This window comes from Eretmochelys imbricata, chromosome 1, assembly GCF_965152235.1.
Source record: "Eretmochelys imbricata isolate rEreImb1 chromosome 1, rEreImb1.hap1, whole genome shotgun sequence".
NCBI classification, from domain to species: domain Eukaryota; kingdom Metazoa; phylum Chordata; order Testudines; family Cheloniidae; genus Eretmochelys; species Eretmochelys imbricata.
The window spans coordinates 209,689,853-209,709,788 of record NC_135572.1 but is presented as its reverse complement, the minus strand read 5'-3'; the positions used below and the strand labels follow the sequence as shown (position 1 = coordinate 209,709,788).

Here is a 19,936-nt window from a genome sequence, read left to right as displayed (position 1 = left end):
AGCTCTGCCTGCATCCTGAAAAAGGAGCGAAAGCCCAAGCAAAAGAAGTTATTGAAATGGTGACTCCTCCATTTTGCTGGTTTCCATTGTTGGAAGCACACAGACCAAAATTGATGACTTAGCCGGATGTTATGGCAGGCCATTCAAACTTCCTATAACATGTTGTGTGGGAGGTCAAGTTCTCCCACACTGTACCACTAACAAAGCGATATATTTCAGGAGGGCGCTAGGAAGTGTGGAATACAGTTGGTTGAACTCAGGTCTGCATACTGTATTGTGGACACCAGAGCCCTGGTTTCAGACCTGGGTTAAAAAATTCTTAACTTAGGGTTGGCAGTTATTGTAGACAAGCCCTAGGTTCTCAAACCCAGGGACCGCTGACTTGAGTCCCATTTACCCTGGGCTTACACTGCAGTGTAGACATACCCTTTAAGACCAAGTTCCAGCTTCCAATCTACCTACTCTTTTGTAGTTCCTTATAACTTTCTCAACTCTTCCTTTAAGGGTGTTGTTTCTAACTTTGGTTTTGGAAAATTGGAGCAAAATCTCTTCATATCATTTTTGAAGTGGAAGGGGTAGAGTACAAATGCACTTTCTTTCCATAGTCCAGTTATTTTTGTGTGTGTTCACAGAACTTAAAAATGAATGGAGGAAGGAATGTGAAACTTAGTTTGTTTTATAGTTCTCACTGAGAAAGGAAAAACAATCCAACTGATGAAGGTAATTTATATTTAGCATTTTTGTAGTACTTTATGTTTTCAAAGCTGTGTACGGACATTAACCAATCCCCACAACACCCCTGTGGCGGAGTGGGTGAAGAAAAATGAGTTCTGTGTTTTCAAAGTTAGAATGTTGGCTTGTGTGCCCTGGAACTCTCCAGCTGAGTTCTCAGAGAAAAGTGAAGCTAAGGGTTATTAGAACTGGCACTGCTCTTATTTGCTGCTTAAGAACTAAAGACAAATAAGCCCTTAAGGCCATATTTAGCACTGAGCTGATTTCAGTGTTAAAGATGGCTCAGAAACTGTGACTAAGCTAAGAGCTTAGGTGCCTTAATCATTTAGGAGTAAATTGTGGATACTGAAACACATCCCTGAGGAGGGGGTCTGCCTGTGATGAACAATATCTGTGCATCGGACATGCAAAATCTGCTCCATCATTAAAACAGAGCAGATTGTTGACCCCTTTATTTTGGCCCAGCTCTGAGGGATAGTGTAGACTGGGGAGGACCATGACTCTACTCTCTCTCTACCTCTTTCTTGTCATCCTGCTTCCAATCAGGAGAACAGGGGCAAGCAGTCCCTCTACTTCCCAAATCACAGAGGGTTCAGGGACTACTTCCCAAATCAAAGGGCACTTGCCCAGTCACACAGACAGCAGATGAGGCATGACCATAAGGACTTCTGACAATCTGGTCCTTAAACTACTTTAAACTCTTTAAGAGGTTTAGTTTAGGCCTTAATCTTTGAGTAGACTTTAGTCTTTAACTGAGCTTAACTTTGAGTTCACCCATACTTCACTCCCCTAACTCTCACTGGGTGGAGAAGAGAGCACCATTGCCACCTTTACATTTCCACTTGTGTCTGGCTGCGATACCCTTCTCCTTGCAGAGATTATGAAGAAAGAAAAGAGAACAGAATCTATTCTGCAGATGTCAACCCCCAGTATTTAAATACCTTCATCAGCATATCATGTACTTCACAAGAGAATGGGAACAAATTCCATGGCAACTGTTAAGTAAAGCCTCCACTCAAATGCGATTGTAAGATCTGTAACTTGTATCATTAAGTTCTGCAGCCTTGTTGCAGACTTTGTAACTTCAGTGGCAAAGAGTCCTGTGGCATCTTATAGACTAACAGACGTATTGGAGCATAAGCTTGCGTGGTTGAATATCCACTTCTTCAGATGCATGTAATGGAAATTTCCAGAGGCAGGTATAAATATGCAAGCAAGAATAGGCTAGGGATAACGAGGTTAGTTCGATCAGGGAGGATGAGGCCCTCTTCTAGCAGTTGAGATGTTAACACCAAGGGAGGAGAAACTGCTTTTGTAGTTGGCCGGGCAGTCACAGTCTTTGTTTAATCCTGAGCTGATGGTGTCAAATTTGCAAATGAATTGAAACTCAGCAGTTTCTCTTTGAAGTCTGGTCCTGAAGTTTTTTTGCTGCAGGCTGGCTACTTTTAAATCTGCTATTGTGTGTCCAGGGAGATTGAAGTGTTCTCCTCCTACAGGTTTTTGTATATTGCCATTTCTAATATCTGATTTGTGTCCATTCATCCTTTTATGCAGGGACTGTCCGATGTACATAGCAGAGGGGCATTGCTGGCACATGATGGCATATATTACGTTGGTGGACGTGCAGGTGAATGAACCGGTGATGGTGTGGCTGATCTGGTTAGGTCTTGTGATGGTCGCTGGTGTAGATATGTGGGCAGAGTTGGCATCGAGGTTTGTTGCATGGATTGGTTCCTGAGTCAGAGTTACTATGGTGCGGTGTGTCGTTGCTGGTGAGAAAATGCTTCAGGTTGGCGGGTTGTCTGTGGACGAGGACTGGCCTGCCTCCCAAGGCCTGTGAAAGTGAGGGATCGTTGTCCAGGATGGGTTGTAGATTACTGATGATGCGTTGGAGAGGTTTTAGCTGAGGACTGTATGTGATGGCCAGTGGAGTTCTGTTGGTTTCTTTCTTGGGCTTGTCTCGCAGCATGAGGCTTCTGGGTACACATCTGGCTCTGTTGATCTGTTTCCTTATTTCCTCATGCGGGTATTGTAGTTTTGAGAATGCTTGGCGAAGATCTTGTAGGTGTCGGTCTCTGTCTGAGGGGTTGGAGCAAATGCGGTTGTACCTCAGCACTTGGCTGTAGACAGTGGATCATGTGGTGTTTCCAGGATGGAAGCTGGAAGCATGAAGGTAGGCACAGCGGTCGGTGGGTTTTCAGTATAGGGTGGTGTTAACGTGATCGTCACTTACTTGCACTGTGGTGTCTACGAAGTGGACCTCCCGTGCTGAGGTTGATGGTGGGTTTGAAGCTGTTGAAATAGTGGTTGAATTCTTCCAGGGTTTCTTTCCCATGGGTCCAGATGATGAAGATGTCATCAATGTAACGTAGGTAGAGAAGGGGTGTGAGTGGATGAGAGCTGAGGAAGAGTTGTTCCAGGTCAGCCATAAAAATGTTGGCATATTGTGGAGCCATGCGGGTGCCCATAGCGGTGCCACTGGTCTGGAGGTGTATATTGTCACCAAATTTGAAATAATTGTGCATGAGGATAAAGCTACAGAGCTCAGCAACCAGTTGTGCTGGTTGCTTATGCTCCAATACGTCTGCTAGTCTATAAAGTGCCACAGGACTCTTTGCCACTTTTACAGATCCAGATTAACACGGCTAACCCTCTTATACTGGTAACTTCAGTTACTGTTAGCACAGCCTTTTAAGTTTTGTAATCTTTGCAAGCTCTGTAACCTTTTCAAGTTACCACTTGTATGAACTGCCAAGCTTTGTAATATCCCATCACGCAATCAGAGAAGGTGAACAAGGGATTGTGTGTGTGGAAGATAAGAGGGTGTGAACGAGAAAGTGTATGGGGGACTGGGCGGAGAGGAAGTGCAAGGAGAAAAGAGCCCGGAGACAGGAGACAGGTGTGTCTGATATAATCTGCCCTGAGAAGGCAATCACGGAGTGGCTGTAAAGATGCATGAAAGGAACAGGGACTGGGACTGCTTCTCAGTGACTGACACAGAAGAAAAACTCAGTGTACGTGACAGGAGCGCCCAGTTCCAAAATAAAAGGAAGCAGCCATTGCACACAAGCCGCTGCTCCTTGACCTGCTCATCAGCCCAGATCCGTGACCACAGACGGACACACCAGATCTACCACGCTTCGGCTTCTTGGCTTCCCATGCTGTCTCCAGTAACTCTCCGCCTGTGTAAGTGTGTGGATACATGGGGGTATGAATGCGGTAAATGTGAATATGAATGCAGTGGATAAATAAGCTCCTTCCCTTTTCTGTCTGACCTAACAGCGGCATTGTAGTAAATCTAATACAAGTGTGACCCTGGGTTGGTTTTTTAGGGGAACAGAGGTAACAGCAAGAAGTGCTAAATTCTACCAAAATGCTGATTTATTCAACTACCATGAAATACCCTTGATTCCCATCTCCCCACCCCCATACAAACATCAATATGGCTCAAAATTGAAATAGTCACTTGTGTAAAATTTGTTGATATTTTTGACTGTTATTATTGAGGTTGGGTTCTTTTGCTTTGCTCTCCAGGTTGCCAAACTCAGCTCTTGTAATGCTTTCCAGACAGACAGACACATTTTTGTTAGGGAAGGGGAGAGCTTGTAATTGACTTTCTTGGCTCACCTTCTCAGCTCTCGAGGCTGTTGAACTGTTCTCCAGGCAACCTAATCCACCAGCCTACATATCTGGGTTTCTGGTACAAGTTGGACTCCAGCTCTGGTTCCTTGACCTCTGCCGCCTGGCTCCATGGAACAGCATAGGGAATGTGCTTTATAATTGAGTCTACTCCCACTTGTGGCAAAAGTTGGAGAGCAAAAGGCAGCTACAAGTAGATTCTGGCAGAGCAGGAATACAGAAAGCTAAATGTTTGGTGGCAGGTTGCAGCAAAATAGAAAATTCCACTGCCAAAGTGCTGACTTCTGTAGCATCTTGGGAAAAAGACAGATTTTGTGGTTGCAAAATCCTGAAGTATGTGAGGCCCAAGTTGAGACGAATGGGCTGTTCACATCTTTCAGAAGCTATTGTTTCTGCCTGGCTTTGGACTCAGGAAGATACTATTACATCAGTTACACACAGTTTGCCGGTTTGAGGTTTTTCTGCAACCAGAAGGGCTGGAACAATTTTATTTAATTAAAGTAGAGAATTTGGAGAACAATTCAGTGGAAAAGGGGGGATTCTGCAGTCACAAAATTACAGAAAATATGGGGTTCTGGGGTTTAATAATATGGGGTTTATATGGGGTTTAATAAATCAACTATAATAAAAGCTCAAGTATCTTAAATAACCAGGGAAATTAAATACAAACACTAAAAATACCACGTAACCCACATTAACACAGTGTAGGTCTTTGTCCTGCTCTAGTGGCTGGTGCCCATAAAGACGTTTCTGAGGCTGCTACTGCTGCTAGTTAATGGGTCATAAGTCTTTATTTTCAAAAGTAGAGACATATGGTTTTAAATGAAGAGGTCCTGGGTTCAATACCTCCAGATGTCTGTTATAAAATGTATCAGATGTAAATTGTACTTCAGATGTGGCTGAGTTAATATTGTTGTTGAAATCTTGATTTTTTGGAATTCCATTACCTTTACATGCTTGATTTCTTAACCATAGAATTATATTATGGTTAATTTTTGTGTTTGCCATGTTGAATGTGTTTTTAGAGTGTTCATAGATAAATGTGGTAAGAAGGGAAAAAAATATTGTTGTTTTGAAAGTGACGTTAATTTCTGTGGTCAGAAATATATAGTGTTTAAAGCAGAGTAAAAATAAATAGAATCTTGACTGTTTCCAATATTTAAAGATTATCCCAATCTCCTTGCAGGCCATAGAAAGACATCTTATCAGAAAGTCTAACGGAGGTCTGACATACATTGGGGAATGGAAGAATGGGCACCTTGAAAGAAAGATGGGCCACCTCACCTGTTTTGCTGGGGGAATGTTTGCACTTGGAGCAGACGGTTCCAGAGATGATAAGGCTGGACATTATTTGCAACTTGGAGCTGAGATTGCACATACATGTCATGAGTCATACGACAGAACAAGTAAGAGATATTATCAATTTAATTATTTTAGTTTAACAGAACCCTGCACCGTAGAAATACACAGGAAAGAGAGGTGGTCAGATTATTCAAGAGATTTGTCTTGAACACATGAACCTGATCCTCCTTTATGGGCTTGGCTACACTTGCGAGTTACAGCGCATTAAAGGAGTTCCAGGAGCCCTAGCTCACTCCCCGTCCACACTGGTAAGGCATGTAGAGCGCTCTGACTCCGCAGCTAGAGCACTCCTGGTACTCCACCTCGGCGAGTGGACTAACGTTTTGTCAGCCCCTGCTGGAGCGCCGCGGCGCCAGTGTGAATGCCCTGATCTGTTCGTGTGCTCTGATCAGCCTCCAGAAGTGTCCCACAATGCCTGTTCTAGCCACTCTGGTCATCACTTTGAACTCTACTGCCCTTCCCTCAGGTGACCAACCGTCAGACCTGCCCTTTAAATTCTCTGGAAATTCTGAAAATCCCCTTCCTGTTTGCTCAGCCAGGCGTGGAGTGCTGTCAGTGAATCTTTCCAGGTGACCATGCCTCCACGCGCCAAGCGAGCCCCAGTATGGAGCAATGGCGAGGTGCTGGACCTCATCAGTGTTTGGGGGGAGGAAGCTGTCCAGTCCCAGCTGCGCTCCAGACATAGGAAGTATGATACCTTTGGGCAGATATCAAGGGACATGATGGACAGGTGCCATGACCAGGACGCACTGCAGTGCAGGGTTAAAGTGAAGGAGCTGTGGAATGCCTACCACAAAGCCCGCGAGGCAAACAGCCACTCCAGTGCTGCCCCTGCAACCTTTCGTTTCTACAAAGAGCTGGACGTGATACCTGGGGGCGACCCCATCTCCATTCCAAGTACCACCATGAACACTTCAGAGCCCAGTTCGACAAGGCAGGAGAAGGAGGAGGAGGAGCAAAGTGGGAGCAAGGGTGCTGAGGTGGAGGAAGACACCCCAGAATCCCTAGATGCATGCAGCCAGGAGCTGTTCTCAAGCCAGGAGGAAGGTAGCCAGTCATGGCGGCCGGTGCTTGGGGAAGGACAAACACCAGAGCTGGTTCCCGGTAAGCGGCTTTTATTTTGGGAAGGAAGTTATTCGGTGCGGGCTCTTGGGGCGAGGAGGGTTAGGACTGCATGCATGCCTAGATGCGGAATAGGGCGTTGATGTGCTCTGTCACATTGCAGTAATCGGCCTCAGTGATCTCTTCAAAGGTCTCATCCAGAACTTGGTCAATGCGCTTGCGCAGGTTTCTCGGGAGAGCCACTGTCGTCCTTGTCTCAGGCTAATTTGTCTGCGCCACTGTGCCGTGAGGGGTGGGGGAACCATTGCTGCACACAGGCAAGCTGCATATGGGCCAGGGCAGAATCCGCATTGCAATAGAAAACCCTCCCTTGCTTCCCAGGTCACCCTCAGCAGCGAGATACCTTCCAGGATGATCCTGTGGAAAATGTGGGGACAGTGTTCAGTATAGGGACCCCGTGCCACTGTTGGCTCTCCCCAAGACACAGAAAACCAGAGGACAGTACAGCCATGAAACAATCAGTTACGCTTGACCCTGTGCTTACTCACCATTTGGGGGCTCCCGTGGGTTATGTGTGCTCACTTTGGGATGGGCAAATTATGCTATTGTGTAGACTGTGCTTGCCCTTAAGTATGGGGGAATCATTGCTCTTTCTGGTGTGAACAATGCTGGCTCTGTTAAGTGTTGCATTTTGCCATTACAGATGCAACCTTGAGATCTCAGCCGTCCGTGTTATCACCGGCTGAAAGACTCCGAAGAATCAGAAAGAGGCGACGTAGAAGCAGGGAAGACATGTTGCATGAAGTAATGCAGCATTCAAGTAAGGAAAATCAAAAAGTGCAGGACAGTGAAAGGAGGATCCACCAGCAGAATGAGGACCTCCGGCAGCAAAGCATGGATCGGCTAATAAGCATAATGGAGCGCCAAGTGGACTCTATCCAAGCGATCATAGCCATGCAGGCGGAACACTACCATGCCTGACCCCCCCCTCCTGCAGCCCTTGTCCCCAACCTCTTTCCCTTGTGCCCCCAGGTCACCTCCAACCCACTTTCTCCAACATCCGGGTTCTTATCTCCAACACCTGTAGCTTCAACACCCAGACCTGAAAACGACAACCCTTACCCACTGCACTCAACCCCCATCACCATGCAGTATAGCCATCCTGAAGTGCAGTGCTCATTGCACAGCACTCCAGACAGGAATACTGAGTATGAGAACAGGACATACACAAATCTATGATTGTACCATTCCCCACCCCACCCCCTTGCCCTTTCTGTTTCCCAAGCAGTTGTGTTTCTTTTCAATAAATGGATTTTCTTTTCAGTAAATGGATTTTTTGGCTTTGAAAACATTCTTTATTATTGCATAAAGTAAAAGATACCTTAGCCCAAGAAAGAAACAGGCACTGCAAGTCAGCGTAGCAAACACAGATTCCTACTAACATTGGAACCACTGCACTTCACTCCCGTGCAGGGCACCAGACATTACTGGTGGCTTTCAGCCTCAGATTGCTCCCTCAAGGCATCCCTAATCCTTGCAGCCCCGCGCTGGGCCCCTCTAATAGCTGTGCTCTCTGGCTGTTCAAATTCAGCCTACAGGTGTTGAACCTCCAAGTTCCATGTCTGAGTGAATCATTCACCCTTCCCTTCACAAATGTTATGGAGGGTACAGCATGCGGATATAACCATCGGGATGCTGTCATCGGCCAGGTCCAGCTTCCCATACAGAGAGCGCCAGCAGCCCTTTAAACGGCCAAAAGCACACTCCACAGTCATTCTGCACTGGCTCAGCCTGTTGTTGAACCGCTCCTTGCTGCTGTCAAGGCTCCCTGTGTAGGATTTCATGAGCCACGGCGTTAAAAGGTAAGCGGGGTCTCCAAGGATCCCAGTGGGCATTTCATCTTCTCCTACGGTGATCTTCTGGTCTGGGAAAAAAGTCCCGGCTTGCAGCTTCCTGAACAGGCGAGTGTTCTGAAAGATGTGTGCATCATGCACCTTTCCGGGCCAGCCTGCGTTAATGTCAATGGAACGCCCATGGTGATCCACAAGCGCCTGGAGAACCATAGAGAAATACTCCTTCCGATTAACGTACTCGAAGGCTAGGTGGGCTGGTGCCAGAATTGGAATATGCATGCCATCTATCGCCCCCTGCAGTTAGGGAAACCCATTTGTGCAAATCCATCCACAATGTCATGTACGTTACCCGGAGTCACAGTTCTTCAGAGCAGGATGCGATTAATGGCCCTGCACACTTGCATCAACACGATTCCAACGGTCGACTTTCCCACTCCAAACTGGTTAGCGACCCATCTGTAGCTGTCTGGAGTTGCCAGCTTCCAGATTGCAGTAGCCACCCGCTTCTCCACCGTCAGGGCAGCTCTCAATCTCGTGTCCTTGCGCCGCAGGGTGGAGGCAAGCTCCTCACACAGTCCCATGAAAGTGTCTTTTCTCATCCAAAAGTTCTGCAGCCACTGCTCGTCATCCCAGACTTGCATGACGATGTGATCCCACCACTCAGTGCTTGTTTCCCGAGCCCAAAAGCAGCGTTCCACAGTGGTGGGCATGTCTGTGAATGCCACAAGCAAACTCGTGTCATATGCATTACTCGAGTCAATATTGTCGAGCCCTCACTGTCACTTTGGATCATAAGGAATAAGTCAACTGCCAAACGTGATGTGCTGGTGAGATTCATCAGCATACTCCTCAGCAGTTTGGGCTCCATTCCCGCAGACCAAAAGAGAAGACAGAGCACACAGTACAAAAAACGTTGAAAGATGGCACCAAATGTGGACCGAAGCACAGGGATTGCTGGGATGCGAACCGATGTATCACGGGGCGTTGGGACAGGACCCAGAATGCCCCGCACCCCCGCCTCCTTCCCACAAGCCACAGCACCAGAATGGGAAGAGGTGCTCTGTAGGATAGCTGCCCACAATGCACCACTCTCAATGCCCTGCAAGTGTCGCAAATGGGGCCATGCCAGTGCGCTTGCAGCTGTCAGTGTGGACAGACTGCAGGGCTTTCCCTACTGCGCTGTACGAAGGGTGGGTTTAACTCACAGCGCTCTACATCTGCAAGTGTAGCCAGGCCCTAACTCACATCATTTTTATGCCAGCGTAACTTTCTTGACTTAACTGGAGTTACTCCTGATTTATGCGCCAGTGTAAGTGAATGTAGAATCAGACCTTAAGACTTTTATGTTTGGTCTTCTATGTCTATCCCTGACTTGTTTTCCAAATATAGTTTTGTGTGCAGATCATTCAGATGATCAGCCTCACCCTCTTGAAACACACAATTAGTGTGTGAAATCGTTACAATTTGAAGTCAGCCTCACCCTCTTGAAACATAAATTAGTGTGTGAAATCGTTACAATTTGAAGTCACACTGGTGAATTGCTGTTTTCCATGGTTCAAAAATCCCATTTGTCATGCCAGTGCTCTCCTGCCTCTGGCTAAAATGAACACTGGTACATTTTTGCTGGCTGTACAAGTTCACAAACAGGTGCAGATTGTACAGTAGTTCCAACAGTTTGGTGAAATTGTGAATCAGTTTGAAAATGAAGACAGTGAAATGTTAAAGGCTATTAAATTAAACTTGAAGATTTTGGGACATTGAAACTCAGTAGCTCTCAAATATATCATTGAACACCGATGGACACATTTATCAATGAGGATAGTCCAAATAAAGCTAGCCCTTTCCATTACCTCAGGTCTCTCATTGATAAGGGTATGCTGTCTCTATTTATAGCAAACACCCCTGGCAACCAGAAGTTACATAATCCCTGTTGTGTATTCCCTGAACTCTGTCCCCTCACTATTAAAAGACCAAGCCTTAGAGATGGTGCAGAAATGTGTGCATGGGCCCCACAACCAGCACTTCATACAACTATTATGTAACTGAGCCTCTGGTTTGCGTTTCATTTGCAGTTATAATTGATTTGTTAAGATTATGGTGGTCTGTATAGTTTTGACAGGTTTCAGAGTAACAGCCGTGTTAGTCTGTATTTGCAAAAAGAAAAGGAGTACTTGTGGCACCTTAGAGACTAACCAATTTATTTGAGCGTAAGCTTTCGTGAGCTACAGCCCACTTCATCGGATGCATACTGTGGAAAGTGTAGAAGATCTTTTTATACACACAAAGCATGAAAAAATACCTCCCCCCACCCCACTCTCCTGCTGGTAATAGCTTATCTAAAGTGATCACTCTCCTTACAATGTGTATGATAATCAAGTTGGGCCATTTCCAGCACAAATCCAGGTTTTCTCACCACCCCCCCCCACACACACACACACACAAACCCACTCTCCTCCTGGTAATAGCTTATCTAAAGTGACCACTCTCCTTACAATGTGTATGATAATCAAGGTGGGCCATTTCCAGCACAAATCCAGGGTTTAACAAGGACGTCTGAGGAGGGGGGGTGGTTGGAAAAAACAAGGGGAAATAGGTTACCTTGCATAATGACTTAGCCACTCCCAGTCTCTATTCAAGCCTAAGTTAATTGTATCCAATTTGCAAATGGGAGTGGCTAAGTCATTATGCAAGGTAACCTATTTCCCCTTGTTTTTGCCTACCCACCCCCAGACGTTCTTGTTAAACCCTGGATTTGTGCTGGAAATGGCCCACCTTAATTATCATACACATTGTAAGGAGAGTGGTCGCTTTAGATAAGCTATTACCAGCAGGAGAGTGGGTTTGTATGTGTGGGGGGGGGGGTGAGAAAACCTGGATTTGTGCTGGAAATGGCCCAACTTGATTATCATACACATTGTAAGGAGAGTGATCACTTTAGATAAGCTATTACCAGCAGGAGAGTGGGGTGGGGGGAGGTATTTTTTCATGATTTGTGTGTATAAAAAGATCTTCTACACCTTTCACAGTATGCATCCGATGAAGTGAGCTGTAGCTCACGAAAGCTTATGCTCAAATAAATTGGTTAGTCTCTAAGGTGCCACAAGTACTCCTTTTCTTTTTGTATAGTTTTGGCTATCCTGAACGATAGTTTGCATTAGAGAACTCACACACTTAACAAAGCACAATCAACTGATTCAGTCAAGGGAATTTTCAAATAGTACCAGCAACCTGGAAACTGGGTCTGTTCTTATTGACAGTAGAGTATAGATGGTACTTCAAGGTCAAGGCTGAGGGTATTTGCAAATCACTGTACTACAGCTTGCAATGTGCTCGCCGCTGTTTCCGTCTTTGGGTGAATCTAGAGCTCCATTCCTGGTTAAGTTTCATTTACACAAAATTTATACAAATCAAAGGAAGGGAAAAATATGCTGAAGTAATATTGCATAAGCATTCTTGAGCATCATTATATTTAACTTCATTAAAAAAATCAGTGATAAAATTCTATTAAATGTTTGACTTTAAAGGGCAAGCCTTCGCACAGCCTGGGGAGCTGAGGATCAGTCTGCTGCTTTTATTCTTGATTTCTTTGTGTTTGTGGTTCATTTTAGTGAAAGTTTTCTCTAGAATGAAGATGTCTTGAGTTTATCCCCACATGCCATCAGCTACAATATATAAGCTATATTGCCAGCAAGAGACACAAGAAAAAAAAAAGCTTTCCTACTCCAGCCACAAAGAGGTTGCACTCACACCAGTTCAGTTTTTATCTTCTCATTTGAATTTGTGTCCCCTCAACTTTTTACTTTTGACATCCCCTTCAATGTGGTTATAAGACTCAGACGTTTTCACTTCTGATGTCCCACCCCACTTTTTTGTGTTTGTCCATTTTTGCATGGGGTGATGTAGTCGAAGTGGATGCAGAATGAACATTGTGCAGAAGGAATCATCACTGTAAATGGCAAAGAAATCGAGGAGGTTGACAAATATATTTACCTGGGTCAGGAGCTGAGCAGAGACAAATTATTCAAAGGGGAATGCAGTAGGAGGCAAAAGGCGGGGTGGGCAAGTGTCAACAAAATAAAGACGTCTCTAACGGATGATGAACTGCCCATGAAGAAAAGGAAAGAACTGTTTAACTCCACTGTTCTGCCAGCAATGATATATGGAGCAGAGAGCTGGTCAACGACAAAACTGGAGGAAGAAAAATTCGCTGTCACCCAGAGAGCAATGGAAAAGTGAATGTGTAAGAAAGACATCGCTCCATGATCATATGCCGAATGAGGAGATCAGAAGGCGTACAGAGGTGACCGATGTAGTGCAGGCAATGTATGACACAAAGCAAAAATGGGCGTATCATGTAGTCCACAAGCAAGACAATAGGTGGATAACCCGCATCAGTGACTGGATCCCCAGAGACCACAAGCGACCACTGGGCAGACCGAAAATACCTAGGTCTCCTTGATAAGACACAGACAAACCAAAACAGCTTCTGTAAAAGAAAGTTATGCTTCTCTTATCATTGAGCTCTTTGAGTGTGTCAGTAAAATTGTGAATAAAGGAGAAATGGACTTTCAAAAAGCCTTTCTCAAAGTTCCTCACAAATGAGCTATTGAGAAAGCTGTATCTCTCCACATGACTACTTAAATTATTGTCATGGATTAGAAACTAGCTAAGAGACAGAAAACAAAGAATACAGATAGATGGTCAAATTTTCATCATGGCAAAAGTGGATGCTGACCCCAGGGATCAGGATTAGCATTGTTTAATATATTTAAACTCCCTTGGAAAAAGGGTGTATAATGGGTGCCAAATTTATAGGTGATACAAAATAATTCAAGATTGTTAAGGCTAGAAAAGATTGTGAGAATCTGCAGTGGGAATAGGCAACATAGTGGCAGATGAAATTCACTGCTGACAAATGCAAGTAATGCATGCTGGAAGAAGTAATTTCAAATACTCATTGACCTTAGTGGGTTCTAAATTAAGAGTAGCAACTCAAGACAGAAAGACCTGGACAACTCAATGAATCTGCTCAATGTGCAGCAGCAGTTAAGAAAGCAAATAAAATGTCAGGCTATATAAGAAAGGGGATAGATAATATTTTAAAAACTATTACATAAAAAAAAGCTACAGTAAAAGAATATTTCTTTTTTAAATTCAAGTACTCAGAACTTGTGAAATGCCAGATTTATGGTTGCTTGTGCACCTCATCCATCCATCCTGTGAACTGAATGATCCATCCTATGGAAAAAATAGCTTGTGATTACGTATTTAAATACTGTATCATAATGCATGGGCAAAAGGGGGTAGAACAAAGTTCTTTGAGCAACCATAAATTTAGCATTTCCTAACTTTCAAGTGCTTGACATGGCAACCTAAATAATGTTCATTTAACATTTTTTTTATTTAATTTCCTGGGTGTTTTAAAGGAAAAAGGTTAAAATAAATTCTCCTATGTGCAAGGTAACAATCTCCCCAATAAGTATTAGGGTTTCAATCCTGAGTCTTCTGGATTGCAGCACAAACTGTTACCATTTGAGTTAGCTGACGGCAGGAGGAGGCTGCTATCCCAGAGTGGGGAATGAACCTCTAGGTCCAGGTGCTGCGGTCAGTGCGAGAGCGCCTGGCCTGGCCCAGCCCTTATCTCTAGCTCTCTCCCACCGTGGGAGTTGGGGGAGCTCTTGCACTATGAAGTACTCTCAGAGGGGGCATATTAAAGCCATGTGCTGGGTCTGGGGCAGGGGAGCCCAGCCCAACTCTGTTCTTCATCACACCCGTGCTACAGCTGCACTGGCAGCTTCCAGGTATTCTCAGGGCAGCTGCGACTGCTTTGAGGAATGCATTTGAGAGAAGAGAAATCACATTCTATTCTTTTGACATTTCTCAGCAAAAGTTGAATGGAATTTTCATAAGAAGTTTTCTTTCTGTATCCTGAGGACATTTCCCTGCCAAATATCAAAGGCTGTTACAAACAATGGAGGGATGAGAATTTCCTCAAAGAAATTATGGCAAGAATCCTTTATAATAGAAAGTGTTAGGAATTGTAAAAGGGTGGATGGGTCACTACCAACTTCCCCTATAATAATGTCATCATATAAATCACAGGACACCATCATCTGCAATACTGTGTTCATTTCCTGTCACTCCATCTCATCAAAGATATAAGTAAATAAAGGCAATCAATTCGGCCAACAAAAACGATATGGGGCCTGGAGAAGTTTCTATGTGATGAGTGAAAACTTTGGAGGCCAAGTTCTATTGTTACACTACTGTTAATCCAAAGTAACTCAGTTGACTTTAGTGATGTTACTCCAGATTTATGCCAGTGTGACTTGGGGCATAATATTGTTCTATTTAGTATAGTGAGACTAATAAGGGACATGATAGAGGTATATAAAAAAAGAGTGGTATTGTGAAGAGAGGGTATTCTGACCACTCCTTTTTATCTATTCAAATAACACAAGAGGACAGTCAATGAAATTGGAAAGGCAACAAACTGAAACCTGATAAATCAACTGGCAGAATGCACTGTCTCAAGGATACTATAGAAATTAAGAGCTTAGCAAGATTCCAAAAACGGGTAGACACATATGGATACTGAGAACACCCAGGTTTGTGTTATATAGGGGTTTTATTTAATAAAGGACATAGACCTTTATACTTAAGAACATACCCCAGCCATTAACTGACAGAGTTTAGAAACTGTCTGTGGGCTGTTTATTCTACAGTTGTCCATGAGGACGTTTCTTGCATCTTCCTCCAAAGATTCTGATTATGGTAACTGTCAGTGACTTGGATACTGGATTAGTTGGTTTTATCCATAGTGGTAAATCCTGCCATTCCCAATAACACAAACTGCATAAGTAATTGATTCATGAATATGACTTCAGACAAGGTAGGGCCAAAGTAAGAGCAGGTACTGGCCCTGTTCCAAGACTGGCTATAATCAGATAAACAGACAAAGGAAATGTGGGACAGATGTGATAGTTGTTCTCCTAGGAAATGTAAAATGACACTATATACTGATGGACTGGTTCTGCAGCTACAAACTACTGAGGGTCTCTTCCTCAGTTTTTATATTATAGGTCAGAAAGCAACATTGACGACAAGAAAACATTGGTTTTCCGACTCTTTCTTTCCTTTTCACTAGATAGTTAGTTTCTAGGCAAAATTAGGACTAAAGTCTCAAGAGTTAGGTTCCTAAATCCATACTTAAGCACATGAATAAGTGCCCTAATTTTAACAGTGTTGAACACCCACAGCTCCCATGGAAATCACCTTCACTTGGCTAAAGTCTCTTTAGGAGCCAGTCCTGTTATACTTTAATTCTACACTCTTGTGTGTTTCCAAAATCATTCTCTGTTTGCCCCCACTGCCTAGATTGAGGCCCCTCAATCTCCTGGACACCTAGATAAAACATCTGGATTTGAACAGTGTGTTAGACCATAGTAAAATATCGATGATGGACCCCAATACCAGATGTTTCTTTGCATGGAAGAAGGATGCTGTCCAACAGGATACTCGGTTTAAATTGTCTTTCCTCCTCTGCCGTGCCTTGAGTAGAAGCAGTGGTTCAAACTCCTGGAAGAGTTCATGAAAGAGGCATTAAAAGTCCAGCCAGATTGATACTGAGGCCATCTCATTTATTATAAGAGTGTGCTGCATTCCATGTGTTGCCTTGATTCCAGATACAAGTGCCGGGAGAAGCACTCCCTGCTCTATTCTTCTTCCAGAAAGTGAAAGCACTCCCTTCAGATCCCTGGTCTCAGCTTCAGTGGCCACTGCAGCACCACGCTCCATATCCTTCCTGCTCAGGTAATTCGGTTTCTATACGTGAGTCATAGACGGAGCAGGTATTATACATCTAGATCCATAAGAGGAAACAGTTCCTTGGAGACATGTCCTCTCCTCCTGTGATGCCTAGAGAAAGAAGTTATGGAAGTAGCTATTTGCAGACACTGTGCCCTTGATCCGAGACAGGGGCCAACCTGCTCCATGCAGCAAAAGTCTCATCTTGTGAGTCCTCTCAGAAGCAGAGAATAGAGCAGATGCGATGGTGTTTCTTCTGCAGCAGCAGAACATCAAGGGGTAGCCTTTCTGTAGAAGCATTACCTCTTTGTGTTGTTGTACCCTTCCCCCATTGGGCAACCAGCTGCCAACAGAATAGTCAGAGTTGTGGTGAAAATTCTTGGGGTGTCCAATAAAAGAGGATGACATGACCGGGGTACTTTAGGATTTAATGAACATCATACTATGAATACTATGTAGGCATGTCATTTAAAACTGTATGTATGATAATGCTTATGCATGGGGGAAGAAGTAAGTTTGAATTGTATTTTGTCTGCTGCACATGTAAAAATATTGTATTCTTTTCTGGCAAAACCTACCTACACATCAGATGCAGACAGAGTGTAGCCCACAGGTCACATGCACAGCAGGGCATTCTGTCATGTAGCCTGCTGCTCTGCCATTTGGATCAAGGTGCAGTGTGGCATCCTGAGGTCTGTTGTCTCCAGTAGCTGCATCTTGGTGTGAAAGGTAGCACTTCAGCAGGCAACTCTATTTTGAAGAAACACAGGCCTCCAAATCCTGGCAAGATGCCATTATGGCCTCCTTTATGGCAAAGATTGTGCACCCCTGAGGTTCACAGATTTTGAAATATAACAGAATATTTACTGCCTTGTTATAAACCCTTGGAAATAAGTTGATCTGTAAAGCACCTCAGCTTCAATGGCCTAAATGCACTGCCAGAGATCCTAGATCAGTGGTGGAGAATGATGGTCTAGGGATGGTCTGACGGCAAACCGCGGCCACTGGGAGTTGTGGGGGGCTGTGCCTATGGACGGTCAATGTCAGCAAAATGTCTCATGGCCCGCAATCAGCTTACCCTGCTGGGCTGCGTGCGACCCATGGGCTGCAGGTTGCCCACCACTGGCCTAGATGGAAATACAGACTATCTGCGATGATGATTCCTAATTCACCTTCTAAGGCCTTTTCCCATCCTGCCATATTAAATCAATAGAATGTTAAAAATGTTCCTGACCATTTTTCTCATGTATAGCAAGAACCAATCTGTCTCACTTTAATTTTACCTTATAACTGAATGTGTTAAAATGCTTATATTCTTAGTGTTTTATTAGTTTCTAAGGGGACTACTATTCTCCTGTCAAGATAGGTAGATTTAACACAGGGATCGAACACATTATTCATTAGAAATATCAGAAGCCTTGACAATAGGAAATATTTATGAGACTGTTCAAAGAAAAGCTAGATTTTGTTTCTGATTTATTTGCTTGCTTTGTATAACTCCCTCCCCCAAAGACTGGAAAGGAATAAAGTATTCCTGTTCTCTTTTCTCTCTGCAGCATTAAAGCTGGGTCCTGAAGCGTTCAAATTTGATGGTGGCCTAGAGGCAGTGGCAGTGCGGCAGAATGAAAAATATTACATTCTAAGACCAGAGGTGATCGAGACCTATTGGTATATGTGGAGATTTACACATGATCCCAAGTACAGGCAGTGGGGCTGGGAAGCAGCACAGGTAATTGCTGATTGGCTCAGTCAATATAATTATTCTGCTTTGTTCTTCTGCTCTTTTCACCCCAAACAATTTCCAAACAATAATTTATTAGTCATCACCAGCCCCTGTAAAATAGATTGGTGGTGTTGGTGGTGGCGATTACTATTATTTTTCCTGTATAACAAATGGAGAAATGGATGCATAGATAGGTGATCTGCTCAAGGTTACACAACAAGTGAGAGGCAGAGTTGGCAGTAGAGCCCAGTAGCCATGACACCCAGGCCCTATTCTAATCAGTAGAATCCGAGGCCCAGTAAGGGTTTCTCTGAGACAAGCTTTGGAGGTTTTAGCCCACAGTGTTTTCCTGTGCCTCTCTGTGTGAGAGGATACCAAGCTCTTCCTTGAGCTCTTCCCCCAGTTTTCAGGGCAGCTTCTTCACATGCTCTTCAGATATGTCAGTGTGGATCCCACTGTCGGTGTACATGCATTTTATGCATGTGACTGGATTATTTTTGCTAGCACTGTCCTTTGGGGCTGCACTGGCTCCCATAAAAGAGCATAAAGGGTGGGCGGCCACAACTCTCCCTCAGTTCCCTCTTACCACCCATGGCAGTGAGATGGAACCTAGCAGTGTCCTATCTGCTAGCAACTCTATCATGGTCTATCTTAATCTAAACTTCTGAAATTCTTCAGACCAATCTTCATCCCTTTACCTTCAACCTTTTGGACTCAATAATCTTTGTCCATATTGAAATCCTTCAGTCAGACCTCCCTGAACAACTTCCACCCTCTAAACAGACCCCACCCCCCACATACAGGATCATAAGATGGCAGACTCAAAATCAGTGGGCTTCAATCCCTACCCATCATGCAAACTAATCCTGCTTAAAGATGGGCACAGCAGGTGCCTTTTCTGCCTGGATGAACCACACTTTCCAAGCAGGTGCTTTTCTTCTCCACTAAAACCAGAAAATTGTGGGATGTGAAGCTCAAGCTCCACCTCTTAGAACAACCTGTGAGAACGGCATTGGACCCAGAAAATCTGGGTTCAAAAACCCGCATACCAACCAAACCTGTAAACTCAAAGTCTTGTCTCTCTCACCAACAGAAGTTGGTCCCATAAAAGATATTACCTCCCTCACCTTTTCTATATAATAAAATTGTCAAGGTTTTAGAACACAGACCATCGAGATTTCTCTCATTGGTCCTTTTAGCAACTACACATTGCAAACATTTCAAAGTATGGCCATTATCCGTATTACACTATAGCAAAATGGAATCACGTAGTAACTGTGTGGCCTAATGGAAAGACTAGTGAACTGAGACTATTCCTAGCTCTGCCATTGGCCTGCTGGGTGACCTTGGCAGGTCACTTCATCGCTCTGTGCCTCGGCTTCCCATATGAAAAGTGGGGATAATGTTGTGAAGTTCTTTGAGATCTACTGATGAAAAGCACTATATAAAAACGAGGTCTTTTGATTAGTACCTAGCTGCAGTAGCAGATCAACTGCAAACCTAGGTGAGAACTACACCTGTCTAAATGACCACTAACTCCTACCAACTAACATTTCTTTTTCAATTTTAAAAAACCTAAGAAATTAAATGGTAATCTTTGTTAATGCAGAGTTAAGGTTGCCTGGTGATATCTTGTGCCCTTGCAGAATGGTGAGTTCAGCAAAGGTCAAACTTCTGAAAAACAGGAAACGAGTTAAGTTAAAGTTAAGTTAAATACCCACACAACCTTAAAACTGCCCTTTTTGAGCAACCGCCATAA

At 44.1% G+C, this 19,936-nt stretch overlaps 1 protein-coding gene across 1 annotated transcript in view; it reads left to right on the top strand.

Moving 5' to 3' along the window:
* The window catches only part of MAN1A2 (mannosidase alpha class 1A member 2), a 311,536-nt gene that overhangs the window by 282,849 nt on the left and 8,751 nt on the right, over positions 1-19,936 (top strand). The window contains exons 10-11 of the mRNA XM_077823277.1: positions 5,558-5,777; positions 18,011-18,183. Coding sequence (XP_077679403.1) covers positions 5,558-5,777; positions 18,011-18,183 — 393 coding nt within the window. The remainder of the gene's footprint in view (positions 1-5,557; positions 5,778-18,010; positions 18,184-19,936) is intronic.